Source organism: Natator depressus, chromosome 8 (assembly GCF_965152275.1).
Source record: "Natator depressus isolate rNatDep1 chromosome 8, rNatDep2.hap1, whole genome shotgun sequence".
NCBI classification, from domain to species: Eukaryota; Metazoa; Chordata; order Testudines; family Cheloniidae; genus Natator; species Natator depressus.
The window spans coordinates 69946728-69974501 of NC_134241.1; the positions used below are offsets into that span (position 1 = coordinate 69946728).

At 41.6% G+C, this 27774-nt stretch overlaps 1 protein-coding gene across 2 annotated transcripts in view; it reads right to left on the reverse strand.

Annotated features, from left to right (window-relative positions):
* PALMD (palmdelphin) overlaps window positions 1–27518 on the reverse strand; it is a 37633-nt gene extending 10115 nt beyond the window's left edge. The window contains exons 1-3 of one of the 2 annotated variants that reach the window (XM_074962222.1): window positions 27250–27518; window positions 20840–20920; window positions 10184–10314 (exon numbers count right to left, since the gene is read on the reverse strand). In XM_074962222.1, coding sequence (XP_074818323.1) covers window positions 10184–10314; window positions 20840–20920; window positions 27250–27294 — 257 coding nt within the window. In that variant the 5' untranslated portion in view covers window positions 27295–27518. The remainder of the gene's footprint in view (window positions 1–10183; window positions 10315–20839; window positions 20921–27249) is intronic. The other variant, XM_074962223.1, reaches the window with a different exon arrangement.
* Window positions 27519–27774: the final 256 nt, after the last annotated feature.

Below are 27774 nucleotides of genomic sequence, written 5' to 3' on the forward strand. Positions count from 1 at the left end.
TGGACTTTTTGTGGAGTCAGGTACTACTCTGTGTGAGTAAGTGTGGCAGAAGTGAGCTCCAAAAGAGTGGAGGACGATACAGAGAGCTAAACTGCTGCCCTTGGAGATAAAATTGCATTTGTTCCTTGTAGCTGGCACACAGTGGAACTGGGATTATGAGGACTTGTTTGAGTTTTAAAACACAGCTACAAATACCTAAAGTTTACTTTGTAGGACTAAAGTAAACCAATAAAGTTATCTCATTATCTTTCTTCAGTGTAATTATTTCAATTTAGAAAACAATTGTTGTTACAAATCATAATTGTTGATGATAGTATTATACTAGCACAAATCCTTCCAACCAGTGTTAATTGTGTATCTGGCAAAAACAAAGCCACCCACGTACAAAAATCTTCTACAAAGTCTGTGATTAAAGCTTTACTTCTTTCACTTTCATTTGTTTGGGACCAAGTACAACTGATTTACAGATACTCAGTGACAAGAGGTTTGGGGGATGAATGGTCTAACACTTGCTCCTCTGTATGTGTGTCCACAAGTGCACATATATATGAACATTTACCCTCCCCCCATCTCTGTCTCTCACTTTACAATCCATGAACAGGGTGTAACAATACCTGACTCCCAGGCATGTTACTGCATGAGGCTTGATTAATTGTGAAAGGAAGGGTGATGCATAAATGCAAAGTACTGTGATGATGGGGTTTTAGATGTGGCACACCTTAGTCCAAGTAGAGAACTGGATGTGTACCTTCTACAACTTTACAACATTGACCAGTTTTAAATAGATGTCCCGGCTATCAATGGTCTCTAAAATCCTCCTTCCTGCCATATGCCCTTTACCATTATAACTCAACATTTCTATACATCCTGCTCTGTGGAAGAAGTGCTGGCTCCACATCTCTGGAAGTCTCTCTTTTTCAGAAGAACTGTAATACGCCCAGAAATGCTGATTCAATGCACCAAGGATAGGCAGCACGGAAAGCTGAACAACATTTATTGTGCTTGCTGAGGCAGGGCCTCAGGTGTACAAGGTAATGTCCTCATAATTGCAGCCAGTCAGTTTGCAAGAGAAGCTTGTCAGCTTTAATAAGCAGGATATATGTCAGTGGGATATTAATGACATCCCCTTTCTGAACCTTCTTCCCACTTGGGTTAGGTGTTCTGTAACAAGAAGGTAATTTTAAGGGACCCATTTATTAAAGGAAAGTGTCTTGGGTCATGCCTGGCTGTAACCAAAGGCCTCTGTAAGCAGATTAGATACAATGCAAGCATAAACCTAAAATACCACTGTGTTTTGCAAAGAGTACAGATATTCCACGAATATTTAGTAAACTAAATTTGGGTATTAATAAGACAGTGTATCCATTACTGGAGATCCTACTATCTCCCTTCCAGATTTCAATAGTACTAACCCAAAATAGCCTCCCTGCCAGACATGTTGGTTGTCTGAGAACTTTTAAAGCCTTTATTGTTACAGAAGAGGCACATTGATACCCAGGTGAAAGAATTCATCTCTTAGTCTACTCTGGATTTCACCCTGTCTTCTTACTAGTTGTGTGTGGCCTCTCTCTACATCCTGTATATCTACAGGGAATCACAATTCTTTTCTCCCTCCCTCTCTCTTTTGTTGTTGTTATGCAGAACTGTATGTTACAGCTGGTCAAAAACGCTTCAGCATAACTTTTTACCATCAAAAATGCTGTTTTGTCAAAACTGAAATGTTTCACAGAAAGGGATTGGAGTTGAGGAAAACGTTGTCATGAAGGTTTTGAAACTTTGTAATTTTCTGTGAAAAGGAAGGCTTGTTTTCTCACCAGCCCTGCTATATGTTACTCAAGCCCACAGCAGAGAACAATAATTATGGTTCTAAGCTAAATCCATAGGTACATTTCCACTGGATTCATTGAAAGATTCCCCTTGACTTCAGTGAGCATTGGATCTGGATCTAAAATAATTGCTTTTGCACTTGTTTCTGCCATTTCATGTTTATGTATAAAACTTTTAGGGTCAGCTTGCAAAGAATCTTATACATTTGCACATTGAAGCTTGTAGGGATGCATTCTTGCAAAAGCCCTGTGCTGCATGTGTTCAAAGAGTCACGTGCATAGCTGGAGAGGCTGAAAATTGCGCCAGAATAGCTTTTCGTAATTTATTTTTTTTTAATCTGATTTAGAAATGTTTAAATGTTCTATTTGGGGAAAAAAAGTTCTGATAGTTAACTATTTCCCATTCTTAGTGTTTATTTTTTTAAAAATACATATGCTGTCAGAGGAATTTGGCTGCTATGGGGTACTTATCTTTGGAGGTTTTCACTGCTTTGTACAGGTTTCAGGTGTAGGGAAGCTGGGCATATCTACTGATATTAAATACCTGGTGTGGGTATTTGTCCATCTGCCCTTGAGTAACATTCAAGGCTCAAGGCAGTTTCCCATTTCTAACAGTAGATTAAGGCAGGATCTTTGGAACTGGGACTTCAAGTCAGAGGGTGCCCAATCAGAGCAGTGACTGACTCAGGAAACAGTACAGCACACAGCTGATTGCTGCTGCTTGCAGGGAGAGGCAGCTCTGCCTCACCTGGAAGAAAGATCAAGGACCCAGGAGTGGAAGAAAGACAAGAGTCTGGCTGGAGGATACCAGAAAGAGAGGAAAAGTCAGTTCAGGGAGGGCCAACATTTTAGCAGCTCTGGGCTCCATCTAGCCGTAACTTCCCTTCATAAATTACAGCTTCTATTTTTCCAAAACCCTATTATCCGAACCTCCCCTTATCTGAGCCCCTTCCTTGTCCCTGCAGCATGAGATGCATGCTGCAGAAGGCAGGTATCTCATGCTTGGGGACAAGGGACGGATTTGGATAATGCAGAGGTTCAAATAATTAATCAGAGACCCTGGGCCAGGACTGCAAAGAGGAGGACTAGACTCTGTGGCAGGGGAGCCACACTGCTGCTCAATGGCTCCTGTGGCAGACCACTGTCACAGGAATGAGTAAGTGGGGCCATTACAGCAGAGTTGCAGAGGGCTTCCTGGCTGCCACCGGGCTGGGGACACCCAATCCCTGCAGGTGCAAGGTGCAGAGAAGACTGCAGTCCTGGTGGGCAGAGCAGAAACCCCTGGTCAGGACAGTGAGGAAGAGACAGAGGACAAGCCCCAGGCTGCAGGGGAGGCTACTCAGCTGCTGAATGGCTCCTGCCCTCTCAATGATCCAAATTCCTGAGTATCTGAATAAAATCCATGTTCCCATTGCTATTTGGATAATTGGGAGTATACTGGATATTCCCAACTGCCTGGATGGTGCTTGGTAACATGTTGTTGTTTGTAATCTTTTTTAAATAAGTTGTCTAGCAACTAATTCTACCGAGAATGAATGTTTTTTGCAACCAAGCTGTCCAGTTAAGTGACAAAATATGTCTACCTGATTCTGCAGCCAGTTTGCACCCTCAGCTGAGAATGTGTGGCTTTATGCCCTGTAACCTCTACCATGTAAACAGAGTATTATGGGATAGATACTGTGAATGCTATTTCGGCTTGTAACCTGAGTGTTGAACTACTCGCCTGAGTAGTTTTGGCTCAGGTCACTGTTAATTGTTCAGTATTGATACAAAGAACGGAACTCTCTCGTTTATCTAAAAAAGCAGAAATCCTGCTTGTGTATTGGATGATCAACAGGTACAAATTAACCCTGGAAGGGACCTACTGGGCACTCCAAAAAAGAAATGCTTCAAACTGGAGGCCCCTTAGGGGGATGAGAGGGAAAGATGCATGCATTCACTATGAAATCTGCCTGCAACTGCAGAAAGAAACCAGGAGCTAAAGAAATGCTATAATATTCCTTAAAGGAATTTACATGTTTTTCTTTAAAAAGAGTGAGAAAGAAAGAAGCACAGAATAACTCACCCCTTGGTAGTATATGTGCCAGCCACTCTCCAGTTTGACATTCAGATGAACAGTAAAATTCTTTCTCTGGGATTTTCAATAATATAGTGTTACTCAGTGGCAAGTGTGCACATGAGCAGTGTATCTGTCTTCTCTTTCAGAGCTGTTGGATAGGCAGTTATAGCACAGTGGTAGGAAGGTGGGCTATTGGAACGGACATTACACTAAGATTTGTAAGACTTAGGTTCAACTCCCTGCTCACACGCTGACTTCCTATGTGATCTTGGGCAAGACACTTAGGCCCAGATCCTTAAAGGTATTTAGGGGCCTAATTCCCATTGATTTCAATAGGAGTAAGGTGCATACATCTTTTTGTGGTCTGGGCCTTAATCTACCCCATGCTTCAATTCTCCATCTGTAAAATGGGGATAATGGCTCCCTACCTCTCACAGGTATTGCGGATAAAATCCATTAATGATTGTGAGGTGCTCATGTAAATAGTTAGATGTTTCTTGTATATTAAGGTCCTGAAAACCTTTAAAGCATATCTAGATCTCCGCCAATGGTAGACAGAGCTATTACACCTGTATAATACAGAACAGAGGGCCTGGGAAGTTTGATCAGGAGTAGGTCTTGCTATATCTTTTAAAAAGGTATAACTGTGCTCACCTGCAAGCACTTACCAGTGTGCAGGAAGGTTGGACCATAGCCCACCCATTCTGGCCTGGTTAGTGCTAGGAGGTGACTATATTTTGTGCTCCTGTGCGCAGACAGCTGAACTACACCTAGCAGGTGTGGTGAAATGATGGGAGTTTCTTACACTTTCTCTCCTCTTTGGCACACCCACACAAGGCCATCTATAGATCCGCACTAAGATGGTGAGGCTTTCACTTTCAAAGATTTTAATGCTTTTATGTTATGTTCTGCTCTGCATGGAGTTTTAGCTTGTTACAGTTTGATCAAACCCCAACTATTTTGTGGTTTAGAATTTGATGATATTCAGATCGTGCTTTCAACAGCTAACATCATCTCATTATACCTTTGTACTTCCTGGAGTGTTACTCATTTCAGCTTGATTCCTGTTTCTTGTCTTTTAAGTTCTCTGGGAATTAAATTGCATTATGTCAGACCTGGGTGTGACTCTAGGTACCCTTGTATTCACACCCTACACACTATTGCAATAAATATTTATACAAAATATGCCTTGTGAGGTATCATTTGGCAAGTTAGAACAGACTGGTCAATGATATCATTGTGAAATGTATGTGCCAAGGCTGAGTGTGGATGGCTTCTGATATTGGGTTGTAAAGTCTGTATTTGAACAAAGTAGAAAACGTGTCTGTCCAGGAGTTAAATACAAACAAAGCAGGGTTGATCAATGATGATGGGATTGCAATTTACGTATGTGGTAAATAAAAGGAAGGACAATTCCCAGTCATTTGGCATGGGGAATTGCTATAGGGACAGTTGCATTGTAAAATGGCAGCAGGACCCATCACATTGGAATACACCAGGGGACACCTTAATCAAGATGCAGTTGGTCTGCTGGAGGAGACAGCAGACTGAACCCCAGGGGATCAATTTGACCCTGGAAAGAAAGGCAGACTTTGAGATATAAGGACACACACAAAGACTAAATTATCATTCACTTGAGGAGACAAGGAAAGCCAGGGCCTGGTTATGAGCTAATCAGCTATTGCTGGAAAAGGAATATTAGTGGGGAAGCTACCTTGAATGAAGACAGCTTGCTAAATTAAGTCTGTGCCCTTTAGAAAGTGTATTCTTACCATTGTTTGTTTGTACATCTTTGTTTGTTTGTAAACCTTTTTACCTTTACTCCTAGTACTTGGTATCACTTAAAGCTATGGCTTTTTGTGGAATCTTGTTTTACCTTTACTATAAACCAGTTCAGTGCTGTGACTGAAATAAGAGTGTCAAATACCAGCTACATTAATGAGCTGAAATGTAATGACGGTTTAAAGGAGCAACAAATGTAGTATTTTCAGTGAATGTGCAGTGATGGGACTGTGCATTGAAGAATGACATCTCTGAGGAGCTCTGGAGCTGGAGTTCACTAACTTTTGCCTGCTAGGCATGTGAAGATTGGAAGAGTGTCGAGATGGCTAGTGAGGAAGACACATTATGGGGGCAGGGTGGGAGCTGACACACACTCTATTCTCGAGCAAAACCCACTCCTCCTGAGGCAGAGAGAGAACACAATGGCTCAGAGCTCTGGGCATCCCCCGCAGTATTTTACAATGGTTCCAAATGTAGTTCTTTGGCTGCCAAATGTGTTAGCTTAAAGAATGTGAGTTATGTGAAAGAGCTGTGTGTGTGATTTCTTCTACACTTGAGTTCGCTCATATCTTCTGGGAGATATTTTTGCTGAGTAATAGCACTGATTCCTTTCTACATTCGTTCAAACACAGCACATTCAAAACAAAACTAAGTGATATTTACTGACACTCATTCTATTTAAGTAGCATTACATCATAACTAGATCTTCTCACTTTAAGAAGAGTACAGTGACTGTCTCTGTGTTGCATTTCCCTTGGCAGTTTTATACTCATGCCATTTGTGTCAGGCTCTCTTTGCACTTCAATTAAAGCTAGGATATTTTGTATGTGCATCAAGAAGTGGAAATCATCTGGAGGAGAAAATTATCTAAGAGTGCTTGCAAAGAAAGGTCAAAGGGAAGGAGAAGTTAGCTGGGCAAGAAAATTAAGTAGATGACGCCAATAATAATAGCACAGAGCTGTGAAAATGTCCATATCGCACTGCCACAAGGGTGCATACAAAATCAGCAACAGTTCTGGGTTCCACTATTCATGAATAGCAAAATGAAGTAGACTAATATGAAGAGAGGAAGCTTTTAATGTTGCGGGGCAGTGGACATTTCAGATGAAATTTTCATTCTGAGTTTAACTAAGCTTCTGATTTTGCATCTGTAAATGACTGTGAGAGCAATTGAAATAATTTTGCAATCTAAATAACTGATTTGTGGTTACAGTCAGGTGCTTAGACACCCACGGCATGTTAATCATGCCTGTAAACAACTGAAGGCTCAAATTTGCTTTTACAATTGCTCGAACCTGAAATGTACAGGCACAGAAATAGAAGTTAGCTTTTAAAAAATTGGCTTCCCGGTATACAGGAAAACACTGTGTGTTTGGGGAAGGGATTTTCAAATAGATCTTCAGTGAAGATAGAGTAGAAATAATTAAAAACTCTCAGGCTAAAATTCCACTAGGAATATAATGGATATTTGTATTCTGTAACTAAGCTATTTGATTGTTTTCTGCATGTAAAACTAATGGAAAACTATCAGAGATGGGCTAGGGACAAGGAAGTCTTTGGATCGGTGTTGGAGGGTTATGCTTGGGCTCAGGTTCAAGGTGAATTACATCTAGATTATGGATTAGATGACACTTATATCTATGAGCTGGTTTTATGCAGTTTTATTTCCAAATGGTAGAAAGCTTGCCAGCAGTGAGATTTTTTTTTTCAACATCTCTGGGCCAAACCTCATGAGAATTATTGTTGCTGTAAAGCTTTGGCTACATCTGAACCAGAATCACAAACTAGGCTTTGGTAAAAATATGATCTAGAATGCAAAAAAGTGCCTAAGTGACCTTGGAGCTTAATGGCCATATTTTTAAATTATAGGCATTTAAAGATGCAGATAGGCACTTAGTGGGATTTTCAGAAGTATCTAGGTGCTTAACTCCTATTGAAGTAAATAGGAATTAGATGCCTAGGTACTTCTGAAAATCTCACTAAGAGCCTACCTGCATCTATGTGCCTAAGTAACTTTTTTGAAAATGGGACTTTGGAGCCTAAGTCACTTAGGCACTTCTGAAATTTTTACCCCTTGTCTACTTTTGTATTCAACCTGGAATGAAAAGTAGGGGCTCTGATTCTAATCCACCTCCCTGAAATACAAAGTATTTAGTTCTGTTTTGGGTTTTGTGTTTTTTTTTTTTTGGAGGGGGGTGGTTCTCTCCTTTACAGTACGTTGACTTTATAGTAAGAACAATGATAAGTGAGATGAAATCGAAAGGTTCCATATGGTGCAAAAGAAAGTGTACCATCAGTGTATACAACCTCCTGTCCAGGAGGAAATAATGGCTATATTTTGAATAAAGGCAGCATCAAAGGACAGTATGTACTCTGTAATGAGATCCTGCAACATCCTTAACAGTCCTTAGGAATTAAGCATCGTAAGAGATACAAAAATATCATCACTACACAGGTGATTCTAATAGGATTTAACCTTATTAGAAACCTGGTTAAGTCAATGTTAAGAATGTAGTGTCTTTTTTTTTTAAATGCAATAGTCTGACCATTTATTATAAGGATTTAAAAACTTGCTGTAAGCTTTGAGCTAATACTGTAGGAGTTATTTTGATGCTCATTCTAAGTCCTCTCTATTGATAGGATGCAGGAGACCTGCAGCAACTGTTGCTATGAGACCTGCCAGATACTATGACTCAGGCACTGAGAACACTTAAGGTACCTTCATCAGGTGACAAATTGGATTTATACTCTGGAGTTACAGTACTTTCCCGCTGGGGTGCCTGGGTTTCCAAGGCATTTAATCTGTCAGGAGTTCAATAACTCTCAATTTAGCTCTACTACTATTCACAGACCTGCAGGATAAGGGCACTGTTCTTTATTTAGGTGCCACTGAATGAATTTGAAACAGTGTAGAGGACTGCTGCAGGGAGGAGAAAGGAAAAACACGAACAGTCTTGACCTGATTCTATGGCTTTAAAAATAGCATTTTAAAAAATTGCTGGGGAGGCTAGGTTGGGGTTTGTTTTTTGTTTTTTTTCTTCTTTTCCCAAAGGCTCAAAGTGGAGTTAGATGCCCCACTCCTCCTGAAAGTCAGCGAGCCTTGGAAAAAATCTCCTCCTGGTATATCAGAGAAACAGGATTCCTTGGGGCTTTAACAGTAGGAGAGCAGCTCATAGCATGCTGTGTGTCCTCTGCTTGGTCCTGAGCCTATCCTTCCCTGTGTGTGTGTGTGTGTGAGCAATATTTGAAAATCACATTGTCAGTGGAATACACTGATGCCTTTTACCTGGGTCTTCATAATTACAACCAGTGAGGCAGCTATACCCTTGTCACCATAACAAAGCATTCCACTGATGTACTCAAAAAGTGATTCCCCTTGAGAAAAGTGCTTCACGGAAGGAATCAGTCTAATTATGGGACACAAGCTGGCACAGCAGTGCAGCCCATCAGTAAATAAATATCACTTGTACCAATAAGACAAGAAGTAGAGAGGAGGTGGATAGGAGATAATCTTGACGACAATTTAGCCAAAGGAGTGGGCGGAGGAGGAGAGCTGAGGAAGAGGACTCTTCAGATGAAGATGCTGTTAAATTAAAATAAGGTAGGAAGAAGCTTCATCAAGGCTCCAGGGACAAGGCAATTTTGTGGATCTAAAGAAACAGCTCTTCATCTTTGCTGTAGTCCTCACTGGGCAAATGTCGGTATTGCTAGCCATAGAGGAGCAACAACATGTGTACAGTACAAACCCCACAGCCATCAAGAAGTACTGAATGCAGCTAACAATCCTGAAGAACATGCCTGTGATCCAGTAGGTCCACCATGTCTGAATCTGCTTATGCAGCTTTAAAATAGCAATATGTGGTGGAGAGCCAAGCTGTGAGATTTGTAGAAACACTGGTATGACGAAGTAGCAAAAGGGTAAAGGAAGGACTCTGCGGGAGGGTTCTGAGGATTAAATTTAGGACGTGCTTAACACTATAGGTTATGACTGGAGATAATCACAGGACACAAATGATTACATGACTTAGAGGTACTATACTGTGATGTGGAATGCTTTGCAAGGGGTCAAGTTTTGAAGGCTACATGTTCTTTAGCTAAAATTAAGAACTTATTGGTTATCTTAATTTTAAGTGTGCATTATCTGACTTACTAAAATATTCATTCAACTGCTGGCATCTCTGAGCAAAAACCACATGCTGGTGCTTGCCTCTGTAGAGTACAGGGAATGGTGAATTTGGAGTCAGAAAAACAAATCCTTTAGGGGTATTGTATAGATTTGAGGAATAATGACTTTCAAACCCACATGCTATACTTCTGATAGTTGTAGGAGCCCTTAGAATATATTAAAGACTGTCTTGCACCCTTGGAATTTAATAAAACACTGCAAATTATTAGCCTTAGCTGATACTTCATTTTACCTGTAACAATGGAGGGTGGGACCTCTCCTTTTCTTCATGCTTTTAAGAATGAACCATTTTAATGACTACAGAGGGCCACAACAAATTTTGTGCTGTACCTGAGGATGCTTTGTTCCAGCTCGTTGGTCCGTTCTTGGTCTTTCTTATTGTGCTTTTGCATATTTTCTTGCTCTTTTGGAGTGAGAGCACTCAGACCATCCAAGAGCCATTTCTCCCGAAGGGCCTTTTTCTAATTTCAGAAAAGATAAAGACAAGTGTGTTTAAAAAATGCTAATCAGTAACTTTCCCTATCTGCTTCCTAGACTGTAAGCTCTTTGGGACAAGGACTATGTCTTTGTATGTGTTTGTACAGCACCTAGCACAACGAGACCTGATGGGGGGCATCTGGACTCCCATAATAGAAATATAAATGAACAAGAATAAACTGTTGATTAGTGATTGGTTTAACAATAGAGTAATTAACAGCAAAACATTTTCATTATCAATCATTCTGCCTTTACAGATGGGCTGAATTAACAGGCGAGCAGACCACGTCACTTATTAGCTGTGATGGTTAACATTTGTAAACTGACCCAGTGTTTGAAATTTTTTGTTTTACTCTGTGCTGCATTAAAGCATAGGTACTATAGGCTCATGCCTAGAGCCCCAGCTCCTGAAGTCATGCAATTACATCTGTGTATATATATCTCTTTATTTTTAAATGACGTTTCCAGCCAGGATCATTATAAAGAAAACTTTGAAGCGGTCAACAAAGTGATGACTGCCTGAATCTGCAGACAGCCTGAAACAATAGCTCTGAGAGGTGTCACTTGCTCACTTGGAGGTTGAATGTGGTACAAGAGTGGGGCTGCAGAGGTGGAGCCATGATGTAGGGGAGTGGCCTGTATCAGGGCATGCCTAGAGTCCCAGGTTGCCTTGCCCTTTTCTCATTGTGTCAGTCTTCTGTTGTGTGTGCAAAATTCCCGCTGCAAGGGTTATTTAGAGGAGTTCCTAAAAATAGTAGGAGAATTGTTGCCTGCTCAGCTTTCCCAGTGCAGGACTGGAAGGACTGAATTATTAAAGCAGACCCCAAGATAAGACGTGGGACTCTTCAATACCAACAGTGTAAGCCTACCTGAGTTATTACACAGACCTAGGGGGAGGTGGTAGGATTCCTGAATTTAGAAGAGGAGGCCTGCCTGAATTAGGTCTGCCCTTCTTCTGGGTGCTGAGGGGCTAGAGAGTTTGGACTCTGTATGAGAATGAATACATAAGTCCCAGAAAGCAGGAATCCTAGCCTTGAGTACTCTGGTGCAGGAGTAAATCACTGCAAGACAGTAAAAGGGTAGTGGGCTGTGAAGGGGCATGCTTGCGGGTGGTGCCCCATCATAGCCTCCTGAACGTAAGGCTAAACCTTAAACCCCTCAAAGATAAATCCACAGGAGTACAGATGGAAACATCCCAGTGCCAGTGGAATGAAGTGGCACTCATGGCTGGTTAAAGAGTGGAACCATGCATTTGTAGTAGGTGTTTGGACTTTTGCACCTGTTAATGAGCATTACTTAATTAAAACATAAGCCTGTCTTTCATCTGTGGTTTCTATTTTTTTTGAGCTGGTGAATTGATCACACAGAAGGTGCTCTAAGTCACTTATTCATTTATATATTTGTCAACTGCATGATGTGGCTGCTGATCCACTTTGCACAGGATTATAAAGCACACTCAGTTATTACTCACATTGTCTGAGAACTTGTTTTGGGGCAGATGGCTATAGTCTCTCCTATGCCAGAGTTGTGCTTGGAGCAAGAACAGGAGCTGCTCTAGTCTCAACACAACTTAGAGCAGCTGCTGGGCTCCTCTAAATTGCACCGCTGGTGTAGGGTTCTTAGAGATATGTTTCAGCATGCCCCTTCCTACCCTGATGCGTTCCTGTGCTGGGAAGACTGAGGGAGTGGGGAGAGAGGGGAAGGATGCGTTGGGTACAGGGCCCAGATCTGGCATGTTTATGCCAGCAGGGAGCTCCCTTCCAACAGGTGAATTCTCTATGGGGTGTTTGTGAAAGCTATGGCTCCTTTGCACACCAGAGGAGTGCAAATCCCCATAAGTGTGTGTAGAGAGTCTTGACCAGACTGTGTAAATGAAAGACATCTAGAATGCAAAGTGTAGGCACTCAACACTGAAATCTAAAATAAATAAGAGGAAATGTGTTAATTTGTCAAAGTGCATCTAAGAAGCTACAAGTGTATTTTCGCCCATATATACATTTTCCTTCACTGAGTAGATTCACTTTCAAATAGAAATAGGCTTGAGCTGTGAGGAGCTGATCAGCATTTGAAACTTTCCCCAAGCCAAATTCAATGTGCTTGCACTTCGAAGGCCTGGAAGAGTAACCCTGAGGAAGACAACCAGGAGTAGCCTTTCCCTCCCTAGGAACTGCACTCCCTGTATCTTTCCAACCTGCTGCTGATCGATGCAGATGTGGCAGAGGATGCATGGTCCTATGGTTAGGACTTGGGAAACCTGAATTAAATTCCTGCTGTTCCACAGACTTCCTGTGTGACCTTGGGCAAGTCACTTTGTGTTTTAGTTTGCCATCTGAAAAATGCAGAGAACAGCTTTCCCCTACCTCACTGTGGTGGTATGAGGAGAAATGCAAAGATTAAGTGCTCAGATCGTATGGGCCATAGATGGATAATGCCTCTTGCCTTGCAGGACAATATTGAAATGCCTAGTGAAAACAACTAGGAAGAGATGTTAAACTGGCATTTTGACTGACTTTTATGTTAACATAATATTTCAGCCTAAGATTGGAGGCCACCCCTGGGATGTTGGTGGGTACTGAAGCCCTTGGCTGACCCCTAGTCTGTTCACCCCTTGCTGTGTTCTGCGAGCAATCTGTAACTTGACAAATGCTTCCTTCATTTTGGCAGCACAGCATCAGCTTCCTAATGACAACTGTTTGAACAGGAAGTGGATTCGTTTCGTTCACCACTAAGCCACCACAAGAAGCTAGGTCTGTGCTTGTGCAAAGAAGAAAGGCACACAACCCATTTTTTTGGACTGGGCTGATTCTGAAAATCTTTCAGTCACATTGCACTAGACATAGGGTTATTGATGGAGGGCAGTTGAAGACGGAGGGTATATTGGGGACAGAGTGCAAACAAAAGATCCATTTCAAACTTGTTCCATGTACGCATGTGACAAAGGTGGACGTTGGCTGCTAACACACACCTGGATCCCTCACTTTCTTCCATGGAAGTACCCACTGGAGGGGAAATGTGGATCGAGGATCTGTGAGATTCTCCTTGCAGTAGTTTCCTGAGATGGTTCCTTTGTGGAGCACAAGGATGGGGTTCGCCCCTCCCCGTGGCAGAATGGCCAGCTCTTTTTGCCTCCATAAGCCGTGGATCTGTGGACCTGCAGAATCTGAAGCCCTGTGCCTCCAAACTAGCTCTGGAGCCTCCTGGTCCTTTTTTCAACTCCGAGGCAGTACAACTCCATCACAGTAGTGCTGCCAAAGACTCCCCAGCTAGCAATCACCTCTAGGACCCTACCTTTAAGAAGGGGGGCCAGTGCAGAGGGGGCAAAGAAAATGTTACTAGAGCTGGGTGGATTTCTTTACATTAACAAATTTAATATTCAAAGAGGCACCGTTGGAGTGACCGAAACCTTATGAATTTGGCAAATCATTTCAGCCAAACCCCTCCCCCAAAATCCTTGCCTTATTTTTGGTTGAAACTGTTGATTTCAGCATATTCGAAACAAACTATTTCAGTGCAAAATGTCACTCTTAAATTGCCATTCAAAATTTTTGTTTCACCCCCAAACACTTTTTAATATTTGGTTTGTTGAGGGGAAAAACTGAAAAAAAACCAGTTTGGTTCAAAGAAACCAATTTTCGGGTTTTTTTGGTGGGGGAGGGTTAAATTTGGCCACTGGCCCCCAAACCCCCCAATTATTTGTTCAGCTCTAAATATTAATGCAGCCCCCATTGGACTTGCATTTGATAACTTTGAGTAACAGAACATCATTTTATTGCAAGGGGGGTAGAGACTTAAAACAAGAGAGAGGACAGTGTACATCTGACAAGGCAAGCACAATCCTCTTTCTGTAACTGTTTCACCAAGCCCTGTCAATGAATGTGTCTTGGTCTTGGCATGATCAGATGTGTGATTGTGACCAGAAAGGAGATGATTGGGATTATGCCAGAATATGAGTGGATGGGTGAGATTCTGTGGTCTGCATTGTGCAGGAGGTCAGACTAGATGATCGTAATGGTTCCTTTTGACCTTAATATCGATGAATCTATAATATTGGGCACTCAAAGAGTGTCTTCCCCTTGCCAGATCAGGACAATTCCTACAATAATCTAGTCTGATTAGGTATCTTTTATTTAAGGTAAGGAATCTTTTATTTAAATGTGTATGATAGGTAGGGCTTTCAGGGTAATGACTTTCCAGGTATTGCTCTGCTTTGAATTGACCTAGCACTGCTTTTGGTGAAAGGAGATTATAATTTCCAAATATGACATAGGATCTGATCCTGTAGTTTTCAGACATGCATATTGTCTATTAGAATCAATGGAAGTTTTGTGTACAAGGACTATAAGGATAATCCCTATGAAAACAGAACGCCATCCATTTTAGTACAATAATCTAAAAAATAAGAAATGTGGGTAAATTTCCTATAATAGCTTTCTTGCACATTTTATTTAATTAGTCACACTTTTATGAATGGCTTACATGCTGTATAATTTGGAAATGTTTGTTGTATAAAGGGAGAAGCTCTGGCTAGAGAAGAATCCTGCATAGCTCCACTGAAACCAGTATAATTCATTGAGGTATAGAAATAACAGCTGTCTTTAGGGACTCAAACTTTCTGCAGAGCCATGTTGCTCTTCCTTCATTACAAAGAATGAAAGTGGTTCTAGTACAGTACAAAGTTATGCATGCTACAGTATGTTTGTACCTCTCAGTGCATGATATCATGTTGGCTTCTGCACATTGTGTAGAGGAAAAGGATGTGAATACAATATGATCAACTAAGACTCTCAGAATGGCTGGAATGCTATCATTGCCCCATGTGGTTCATATTCCATCATGCTAGTGGTACTGACAATAGATTAAACTGCTGTGAACAAACTCCTGAGCATGCTTGGGGGGTGGGGGGTGGGGGTGGGGTATAGCTGGTCATAGACCACAGAACAAGTCTGGAGTAATGTAGCAGGATGTCATCATTTTGTCCCCTGCATAGGTGTTCCACAGTCTGATGTAAATTTTGTGGCTGGTCATAAGATGCATATTCTATTTTCCCAATGTGCAAAATGCAAACCCACACACTGTATCTAGAAAGAGGTCTGAGTTTTTCACATTTTAACAGCTTTTAAAAATAGGGTCACTTACTATTCTCACAGAATAAACCCCTGGGATGGTAACACATGTGACCTCCACGAGATAGCACTCGGAGAGTCAAAGACACATTGAAGGGGGTGGGGATAGACAGGTTCAGCAGGTAAAATGAAAGGATCCATAAAATCTGCTGGAAAGTCTACCCAGAACTATGAGAGTCCCATCCTCTCTGCACACCACCTCCAGCAGCACAGCTCTGGTCCCTGTACCTTTCCCCATCCTCTCAATGGGAATGACTGTAGGTGCAGAGGGGAGTTACTGCTGGCTGCACCAGTAATCACTCCCATGCAGATTTAATGTGCCCTCTGTATAGGGGAGGCATGCTACCCTTGGCCCTGGGGAACATCCTTTCCTGACCCACAGAGCTCTAACCTAACTGATCGGGAGTGAGACTGCTGTAAGGAGACTAATCCATGAAAGCCTCATTCAGGTTGGAGGCTTACCTGCCCAGTTTTGTTTCCCTCTACCACCATACTGGAGAGGAGCAAGTAGCCCATAGTTATGGGATGGAGAAAAGTGATGCAACACAAAGCAATTCAGTGAAAGGGACAAACCTGGAAAGCCATAATGTTGAACTAGATCTAGGGGTGATAGTGGATGGTTAATGAAAGATCAGCTTGCTGTGTAATATGCAAGCAAAACAGGCCAACATAATCTTGGTTTGTATATTGTGTGCTAATACAACCAGTCATGGAAAAAGGGATGGTAATCCCTCTCCATATGGCTCTGCTGTGGCCACACATGGGGATATTAAATTCTATTCTGACACTTCATTACCAGAAAGAAAAGGAGTACTTGTGGCACCTTAGAGACTAACCAATTTATTTGAGCATAAGCTCACGAAAGCTTATGCTCAAATAAATTGGTTAGTCTCTAAGGTGCCACAAGTACTCCTTTTCTTTTTGCGAATACAGACTAACACGGCTGTTACTCTGAAACCTTTCATTACCAGAAAGACACTGACAAATTAGAGGTAGTTCAGAGAAGAGCAAGCAAAGTTATTTGGGGAACAGAGGATTTGATTAATGGGGAAAGATAGATAATTAGCTCTTTTAGTAGCTTAGCTGAAACTTCTAAAGTGGGATAGGATAGCCAACAATACCCGAAGAGAGTAAACACTAATGAAAGAGAATAATGTACTTAGGCTGGTACCAGGGAGTACACACAGGAATCATAGGACAAAATTAGGAAAGGAAAAATCCAGTCTGAGTATCAGGAACAACTTTGTTCCATTGTGTGGGTCATTGAAAGATAGACTGGACAAAGTATTGATAATTGTGTAATAGGGAACAAATTCAAATGAATGAAATATTCTGCATTAGCAGAATGGAGATGGACTAGAAGTACCATTTTCAAAAGTGAAAGTCAATGGGCGTTAGGTGCCTAAATCACTTTGGTGTACCGCGTGCAATTTTCAGACACATCTAGTTTGAAAGTTAGACTATGCCTTGTACTTGTGACACATCTACCTGTCTTTTTGTCCACCATGATCAACGTAAAGTGGCTTCTACATGGTTTCTAATGCAGTGACCAAGGAACATGCACTGGTAATATCGGGGTAGGAAATTACTGCTCACAAACTAAAGAGCCCTTAAAGTCATTCTCTTCTCTTCCCCTCCCACCCACCGTCTCACTCCTCAAACTGTGTGAGCGTGTGTGTGTGTATCCATATCCATACCCATATACAATTGGGTTTTGAAAAAAATAGCTCTGAAGGACCAGACACTAAGTTAGTGTGACTGATATATACCAGCTGAAGATCTTGTCTTTAATATGCACCTGTGCAGGGCAGTGTGTACACTTGTACTATTTAAAATAATTATAGGTCATTATTCCTGCAACATAGGGATTGTTTTTGTGTATTTTAAGATACCAGGAACAAGGGGAAAGAATCTCCATAGTCACTATGTCCCCCAGTTCCACATGGCATCTTAACTTCTACTAAAACTGAGGCAATTTCATGTCCTTGAAAGGTGGCCGGGGCGGGGGCGGGGAGTTGCCCTTCAGCATGCCCTAGCATTAATAAGAACAAAAGGGATGCTTGAGTTTGTTCATATAAGGACAGAAAATAAATAGTATTGAATATACTACAATGATGCTATCTTAAATAGCGGCACACTCGTGTTTGTAATACTGTATTCTGTTTTGGGAAGCATGTGGAAAGAGATATTTGAGTTTCAATAGCCCAGAGAACGGCAAATAAGATATCTGGAGATATTGCCAGGCTTAAATATGATGGGAGGTTGCAAAAACCATTATTATGAAAGAAGAGCTAGAGGGGACTTGAAAGAAGAGCTAGAGGGGACTTAAAATGGGATTGAGCATCACTGGCCACCAGTGACATTGGGCCCCATTTGCTGTGCTGCAGTGATTGCAAGATCACGTGGCCTCCCTTTCCTTAAGTATAGGAAGATATTTCACTTACTGCAAGTGCTTGGGGACAGAGAGAGACAAATCTTTTAAATCCACTATTTGAGTCAAGGTAGGGCCTAGAGCAGTGGCGGGCAACCTGCGGGCCGCATGCAGCCCATCAGGGTTAGCTGATTGCAGGCCATGAGACATTTTGCGGACATTGACTGTCCGCAGGCATGGCCCCCCACAGCTCCCAGTTGCCACGATTCGCCGTTCCTGGCCAATGGGAGCTGCAGGAAGTGGCGCGGGCCACAGGGACATGCTGGCCACTGCTTCCCACGGCTCCCATTGGCCGGGAACGGTAAACCACGGCCACTGGGAGCTGCAGGTGGCTGTGCCTGTGGACGGTCAATGTAAACAAACTGTCTCGTGGCCTGCCAGCGGATTACGCTGATGGGCTGCAGGTTGCCTACCAATGGCCTAGAGGTAATAGTCAAGAACAGAGCCCTCTGGTGCTGTCAATATTTGAAGTGTATAAAAATAGGGTATTATCCCCTTGAAATTACTACTTCATATGTATATGTGCTAAAACCGGGACAAGCAAATGATTTGCCTGCAGTCTGTTAGTTGCAGGTTTTATGGAGGAGAGGGTTTCTTTTTCCGCATATAGCACTGCACAATGGGTCAGGTTCATTTCAGTTTTTCCTGCCTTCCTCTAAAGCAGTAGGACATGGCACTGAAGGATGTAATGATCTAGCATGGCAAACACAGCTTCCTATGTTCTTGTGTGGGTGAAAGAGGAAGATGAATGGGACCGGCTACCTGTGCTTAATTTGAAGATGTTTCAGTTTTAGACACACTTCTGTGTCGTGGGAGAGGCGATTCTGTGTAACTTGTTCAGGAAAGCAAGCCAAACCCCTGGTTTTGAAATCAATACCCCTTTGCTGGATGCCTCCTTCCAGACACGCAATTAATATGGGCCAAGATATGCTTAGGATCTTTATGATAGCAGAATATCAGTTCTACATACTTTTAAGAAGCAAGCATTATGTCCTATTTAAATTACTTGAAATGCCAATCTGTCCTAGGCAGAAGGGACGCCTGAGAAAATAGTCATCCCATTTTTTAAATAATATGATTGAAGAGGTGTAGCATTTGAGTCATCAGTTGTGACACCGGACAGACCAGCCAATCTGTGTATGACCCATAACGATGTAACAGAAGGCATTACAATGGTAATCAAGACAATCTACTTGTATGTGAATTTCAAAGAGCTGTACTAGACTAGCAATCAGCTCATTCATTTGTAATAATAGGAATCAAGAGTAGCCGCTAAGTGTATTGGTCTGTGTTTACCTATATCTTGTTAGAAGTTTAACAATGTAACCGGATTATCTTGTCGATGCTAATTCCCTTTCATGTCTTATTTGCCTTAATTATGTATGCAACTGTGTCCAGTTAACCTTAAGATCAAAGATATAAGATACTGCAGGAAACTAATAATATTATCCACATTGTCTTTGGTTTAAATATCTCAGTTACAATGCATGACTGGTTAATTGCCTTATGTGAATGAGTGTAACTAGTTTACCAGTGTATGCATAAGAAATAGAAGATTAGCTTCAAAGCAAAGACCTTGCTTTGAATACATTGTGTATTCTTCCTCCCGAGAAGGCCCTGCTGTGACAATATCTGTGAGGAAGCTTGTCGGCCTGCTAGAAGAACTAGAAGGAAGCTCTGGGCCTAATCTTTTTCATCCCTAGTCTGCTTAAACTTTGAACAGAGAAAGTACAAGTTGTAAAACAGACATCTTCCAAATAATGATTTGGAATAACCTGGAAGATGCGTGGAAAGACTGGGACAGACTCTATATCTGGACTGCCTAAATTTATTCCAGAAAGACTTTTTTACAAATCAGCAGCCACACCATCTCTGCTATGAAACTGACCCAAGGACTTTACACACATTTGTATGTACATTGATCTTTTAACCATTTGCAACTCTTTTTTTCCTTTTATTATTCAAATCTTAGATTTAGCTATTAACGATTGGCTGTAAGCGTGATTATTGGGTAAGATCTGAGACTCATATTGACCTGGGGATAAGTATCCCGTCCTTTGGGATTGGTGAACCTCACCTATGGTGAATCAGGTTTTCAATAACCCCTCACTATACTAGACTTGGCTGTCTAGATTGGAGTCAAGATGGGAATGCTGTAAGGGGGCTGTATTTGGTTAACCAACGTGGTATTAGAGAAGTTATTTTATTACTGGCTTGGTGAATCTAATTACAGAATAAACCCCCAGTTCGAGGTATTATCTGCCCTAATCCTTGGAGTCTGCCCTGAGTGTAGCATTGTGAGTGTGGCCCTTCCAGGCTGTCCGGTCACATCAGTGTTTTGAACACCATACTAATGTGAACTTGCCAAGTCTGACATCAGTGCAAAATTTGCAGACGCTTCTCCTATATGCTTCCCATACAGGGTCACAACATTATTTCACTTAGGAGATGCATTAAATAAATTGATAGATGTTTTGCCAGATAAAAATAATCTGCTACTCAATGATGTTAGCAAGAAGCTGTTATTTGCCATTTGGTTGCATCCCATGATTATATTGCATTTTGTGCTGAAATTATGATGTGAACACACTCAGTCTGACATGTGAAGCCCAGTTTTAAGCTGGGAATTATTTCTGGTTCTGATCTCACTTTAAGATACAAAAATTATCAAACAACATTAATAGGCATCGTGCAAAAGCTTCACACAAAGGGGTTAAAGTCCATTGGAGTCCTTCTGGTAAAACTCAAAACTGTTCTGCAAATGTAACAGTAAAGGCATGTTTTAAACCCATAAATGTAAGGACGCTTAGATTGAAGGCTGAAGCAACACTTAATTATAGCAGTTGTGCCTAATGCTAATAGCAGGGCTAGGACTTTCCTTGTGTTTTATTATTTGACTCTTACAGATATTTTGAAACGTTGAATAACAAGCTGCTGATATTGACAAAATAATACCTTCAAATGCTGGTATTTTAATTTTTCTTCTTCTACTTTAAGACGCTTCTGTGTGATTTCTTCCTGAAGCTTTCTCTTGTCCTGGAAATTTAAAAAACCCACAAATTAATTTTAAAAATGACGTGTCACTGCTTTGGTGCTTTAACTTGGACCTCCGAAGGGAATTCTCAAGTGATATAGCACCACCACAGCACCATCTTCCTTCCTATTTACAGCACAGAGGTCATGGCTAAGGGAAAGGGTTATGCCTGGAGTGTCCCTACACCCAGGCAATTCTCACCTGCTGGGATGACCTCTTGGAGCCACAGATAGCTGCCATAATATAAAATAAACTTGTGGCTGCTCTACCTGTCATCAGGAGACTAGTGATTTGGCGCCCAGTGGCATAGATGCTGGGGGTGCTGCTGCACCCCCTGGCTTGAAGTGGTTTCCATCATATACAGTTTGGTTCAATGGCTCTCAGTACCCCCACTATAAAAATTGTTCCAGTACCACTTTCAGTGGCCTCCAGAATCAGGGGAGAACATACAATGGTGATAGATGACTTAATCCAACTCCCTTTGAAGTAAAAAGAAAGACTCCTATTGACTTCAGTGGGCATTGAATCAAGCACAGAGTAACTTGTACCATTACAAGCACCCCCAACAGGCCACTCTGCTGCCAATCATTGCTTCCACAAAGTACTGCTATTAGATAGAACAACTTTGGCACCTATTTATTTACATTAATGTGTGGTAGGGCAATAACTAACTCATGTCTCACCTGCTGTTCTATACAGTAACTGATGCACCATAGTAAAAACTGACGTAATGACTAGAGGTTATAAAAGACTGCATATAGGGATCTCTGACAGGGGTGTATGGGCCTCCCATGTCACTTAGGAAAAGGCTATGCCCCTCTACTGGGCAAAGAGGAAGACTTTGGTTCTCAAAGACTACCTGAGCTGCCAAACCTGGTGGAAAGAGCAGTCAGGATGAGCCTAGCTGTTAGGAGGAGGAAGTGACAGCTGTGGAGAAAAGGGAAGTGGCATCTCCCAAAGGATTGCTCAGTCTCTTTTTGGAAGGGCGAGGAGCTGGTCTTTACTCCACTGTCTTGCCTGGAAGTGCCTGATCCAAACAAGAAAAGGAGTAAATAGGGGAAGAGAAGCCTTCCTTGGTGCAAGGCAATCCTATTTATATTTTGATCATTTATGAACATTTTGGGGTAGGGGTGGGGAGAGGCTGCCCTGTTTTGGCATTACAGTTAGGGGCCACGACTAAGGAAACTGCCCTGCAGTGAATTCCCCCTTATGACTGAGATGGAACGTGTGTGTTTGATTGATGTTGGACCTGCCTTAATGGAGATGTAGCCTCAAGACACAGGGATTGCTAGTGTGCTATCAGAGAAGCCCTTCATTTGCTATTGAAAGTCAGCCACTTCTCGTGTGAAGGCTGTCAACTGTGTGACCATTGGTAGGAACAGTACCTGTCTGGGGGAGACAGCAAGTGATAAACACCTAATCAATTGGAAGTACACGGGGAGGAATGTAGCTTGGCAGAGTATGATTGCCTCATGTTGGAATGTAGTAAGTGAATTGGCATTGACACACTCTCTCTTCTGAAAAGTGTCAAATGACAAGTGGACATAACTTCTGTTTTCCATCTCCCTGAAAGGTGCTACTGACCTACCTCTGCGATACAAGATACAACTTTTAAAGGTGAGTTTAGATTTGGAATATAGCTTGACACAGTCTCTATAACACTTATCCATCAAAGATTCTTTGTTCTTCTGTAACTCATTTGCCTAACTACCAATGGATTTAAGATATTTGTGGGTGTTGTTTGTCAGCAGCATCTATTATAAAATATGCTTTGGCTAAGATCTGCTATCATAGATTTCTTACTGTTCCATTTATTCTGATTTCAAGAATATGCCATCTCTGAACTTCACAGCTTTCTTTAATACAGAACTTTCCTAATATCACTGTATAAGTGTTCCTGAATTAATCCAATCATTAGATGAACAGGTCATTAAGTCAGCCTGCATTTACAGAATAGGATACAGAAAGCTTCTCAGTCATTAGGAAAGTTACGTAACACAGTCCTGAAATCTCACAACATAACCCTCTCAACAAAAATAAAACTTTATAATTCTTTTGTGCTCACATCTCTCCTCTACGGCTGTGAGACCTGGACACCATACAAATGGCATATCAAACACCTAGAGGACTTCCATATGCAATCTCTGCTCACCATTATGGGGATCTGCTGGCAGGACAAAATTACCAACATGGAGGTTCTCCAAAAGTCAAATGCCATAAGCATCTAGGCCATGCTGAGAAAAGCCCAACTACGCTGGGTTGGACACCTCATTAGGATGCCTGAATATCGACTCCCCAGAAAAATTTTCTATGGAGAATTGGCACAAGGACACTGGACTCAAGGCTGCCCCAGAAAGTACTACAAGGACAGCATCAAGAACAGCATACACTTTGGTGCAATAAAACTGGATGATCTTGAGAAGGCTGCATTAAATAGATCAGCACACAACACTCAGAGCTTTCCAAGCCTTTGAAGAGGACATAAATAATAGATTATTAGCTGCAAGGTAAAAGCATCATACTACTGCTATAAGAAAAGGAGTACTTGTGGCACCTTAGAGACTAACCAATTTATCTGAGCATAAGCTTTCGTGAGCTACAGCTCACTTCATCGGATGCATATGCATATGCATCCGATGAAGTGAGCTGTAGCTCACGAAAGCTTATGCTCAGATAAATTGGTTAGTCTCTAAGGTGCCACAAGTCCTCCTTTTCTTTTTGCGAATACAGACTAACACGGCTGCTACTCTGAAACCTGTTACTACTGCTATAGTTACCAAGACACTCACCGATGTCTTTGTCTGCCCAATCTGCTCATGAGCATGCGCGTCATGCTTTGGACTTCAGAGTCACTCCAGAATCCACAAAAAGAGAGAGCCTGAAAACGTCATCATTGAACTGACTACACACATTTTCAGACTGGTCCACTTTCTAAGGAACGTGTTTTCTTGATAGTCACACTTTAAGCCAGAGAATGCACCCAGCTTAAGTTTAGGCTAAAATATACCAGTGCTAACGTTGGTACAAATAGTAAATTATGAAAGATGCCCTGGGAGTCCACATACTCACTTAAAAAAAAAATCTTATTTTAGCATTAAGAGGTCAAAGTAAACAATCAGGCAGCAAATACACTTTCAAAATGACAAAAATCCTGCAATAACAATCATTTCCTCTTGACCATTTTTCTCTACTGTATCCAAACTAACACAGATGAGTAGTGTATAAGAATACTATACAAAAAGGCAATCCTAAAGGGATAAAAGTAGAATAAAGAAACAAAAAAAAAAATCCAACTGAAAATGAGATCAATGTACAACATTAAAAGAAGGAATCTTTTTTTTTTTTTTTAGCGAACTCCTCGCACATTTATTTTACTTTACCCCCATGTTTCCTCCTATGCTCTGCTTCATCTTCAGGTTTTGTACTTGCATCCTTCATAATATCTGTGGCTATTGCTAACACCTCCCTAAGTAACTACCAATTAACTAAGTAAAGTAAAATAGATTTTTGGTGCTGTATGGACACCAGTTCGTCTGAAATTGATTGTTGAACACAGTGGGCCAAATTCCACACACAGGCTGAGTACATGTGCAGCCTTCTAGTCATGAAAGGATTTAAGGCAGGTTGGGGCATTCCCTAAGCTGCACTTTGCTGTGCATTGTCTAGATCTTACTGCTGTCTGTACAGGGTCTGCACAGCGGTTTGAACATTTTAAATAACTGAATGAATGTTAAGTTTCAGAGTAGCAGCCATGTTAGTCTGTATCCGTAAAAAGAAAAGGAGGACTTGTGGCACCTTAGAGACTAACACATTTATTAGAGTATAAGCTTTCGTGAGCTACAGCTCACTTCATCGAATGTATACAGTGGGAAATTTTCCCACTGCATGCATCCGATGAAGTGAGCTGTAGCTCACGAAAGCTTATGCTCTAATAAATGAGTTAGTCTCTAAGGTGCCACAAGTACTCCTTTTTTTTTTTTGAATGACTGTTAAGTATTAGTCAGTTGGGTATGGACACTCCTTAAAGATGAGGCTTACAGGCAAGACTCCTCTTAGCACTCTTCATAATGGGGAGAGAGAGCTACCCTGCTTGTGTGAGGGTGAAGAGGCACCTACGCCCCTTTCTCTCATCCATATACCAAAGTGGGACATGGCCCAGTGCCTTAATTTTTGACTCCCATTGTAGTCTATGGGAGTCTTGCCTATCTAAATACTCAGGGTCACCTTAAGCCCTTCAAAATTCATGTGCGGAGGGGAGGAATCCTGTGCAAACCCTGTGGGAGGGGAAGGGAAGAGACAGCAGTCTCACATCATGGATCTTCTAATTTCTAATCCAGGCTAACTGTATATGGTTTTGTGGTTCCACTGCTTGTGAATGTGTATCTTTGGTAGTGTGGAGCCAACATTTAGCCACTCTCCATGGTCTCCTCCACCACCAGAGCTGGAGAAGTATACTTCATAAGAAAATACAGACCCTATCAACATTATCTGACACAGTAGTCCTAATGCACCCATAGTCTTTCATTCCCAGCAGTTCCATCTTCTTCTCCTGTCTGTGAGGTCCCCCAGCAGAGGGTCCGTATTGTTAGAGCTATCAGAACAGCAAACCAGCCAGCCTGTGCACCTTTGCTTTTACAAGGATTCCTGGGAGTGCTTGTTGTTCATCCAAGTAGACAATAGCCTTTTAAGGACACACCCTCATCTCTTCTGCAGGGAGGGAAATGTCACCCTAATGGGATGAGGCCAAGGAAACACCGTGATCTAGAACTGTTCCCAAGTACTTCCACTACTGCTTTTCCCATGGAAGGGAGGACTTAGCCCTGGTTTTTGTCTCAGTTTGAGTTTGCTATGGCAAATATTACAGATTCTACAGTTAGGGGCAAGTATTTGCTTCAGGCAGCAAGTGCAATATATAAGAACCTGGCTAAAACCCCAAGCCTGACTCCCCATGTCTTATAATAGGCAGCAGAGGATATAGGAAGTGGTCACAAGTCTTTAAAAACTGCTTCTCAAGTGTTTCTGTGGAGAGAGAAAAGTGCAACCCCTTCCAGCTATTCCATCTGATAGCCCTCTAAAAAAACTTCTCAGCTTTGAGGCTGTGCACTGAAAACCAGGTTGCAGCTTGAGCCTGGTCTAGACCCCATTAAAATTAATGAAAACGCATCCAAAGATCTTAGGGAGGAATTGATCAGGCCTTAAATGAATATGCTGTTCGCTGTGCTTCCACCTAGTGTCTAGTAGATGGGTGGTGTTTTAAGATGCAACAAGTAAAAACAAACTCCAGTTCAACTCTTTATCAGTATTTCCATCGAGGATCCTTCATGTTTATCCATGATGTGCCTAGTGCTGGTCGAGTTTTTTAATGCCATTGGCTATTTATCCAGGCTATATAATCTTTGTCAGCTAATTGCAAGATCATGTAATGCTAACCCACCATATGGAGAGAGTGAGAGCGTGTGTGTGTGGGGGGGGGGGGGGGGGGGGCTTGAAAATAAAGGCAGTGGCTTAAAGGTTGCCTGTAATTAATCAAACCTGAACTATCCTACTACAGATTTTCTTTTCTTTTTTCTCACCCAGAGCTGAAGTCTGCCCCAATTTAACCCTTCTCTAATCTAATTGATTTTGTTGGGGGTTAAATCAGGGTCCTGTAGATTTGAGTGACTTTTTTTTGTTACATCAACTTCCGCCATCTATGCTCCTTGTTTTAAAGAGATCAAAAAGTCCCCCCTCCCCCCCCATAAACGTTCAGACTTCCAAAGCAGAATTCTGTTTAGAGCAGGAATGAAGGTGTCTTCTACAGTCTTTGGCATACATTACATTCTTTATAAATATCCCTCAATCTGTTGTTCTACAGAAAGCTGATAGCTTAGAATTCAGTCAGCCCTTGCTCTTCCTTCTGACTTTTATAACTTAAGCTTTAACGTTTGTAGAAATTAGAAATCCTGCAGTGTTACTTTTTGCCTGTGAAATATGGTAATTTATCAGTTGCAGAGCTTCTAGCTCAAGAAGACCTGCTTTTTGACCTGGCGTCCTTCAAACACACACACACTCTGATATGAAGATAGCATTACGTATGTATGATATGAAGTATAATAATGACTTCAGTGCACTGGCTTTAGTCTTCAAACCTATTAAACCATAATAAAATTTACTGTATCACAGCGTATAACCTACAAAGAAAAATAAAGGAAAAGTAACCATTTCAAGCAGAAATAGATGCTTTTTCTTGTTCCTTTATGGACCAAATGATTCTTCAGAAAACATACAGTACTGCATTAATACATTGCTTTTTCGAAGACTATCCTCATGAGTTATAACTGTAAGCACTTACTGTTATGGCCTGGAATCTTTCCTTCAGCAGTTCAGCTTCTTCCATTCTGGAAATTAAAAACAGACAAGCGGTGAAGATACCACAGGCAAAGAGCCACCTGTGAGGGTTTCAAGAAAAGCGGGGTGGTTTGTGATCCAATTCCACAGCAGAGAGAAGGGAGAATGCCTGACTTATCCGACGAGTCTCTGAACAGATGAGCAGATCAGCCGAGGCAGACCATATGTAATGAGGGTGCGGTGGGGAGGCAGCCGTGGAGAGTGCTGGCATGAGCTGACAGACAAGTTTGAACAGTGGAGCACAAGCCCTTTTCCTTCAGAAGCTGCCAACTCTTTGTTTTAATGTGCACAGTTAGCTGGCCATAGTTTCTTTAACTACTTCATGCCCAAAGCACAATTTCCAGGAACATGGCACAAATGCACTCAGACACACGCCACTTTTCCTCATATGTATGTCTTTAATGAAAAAAGTTTAAAGCAATATGCTGCAGACTTGAGAGCACCAATAATTGTACATAGTAAAGGAGTC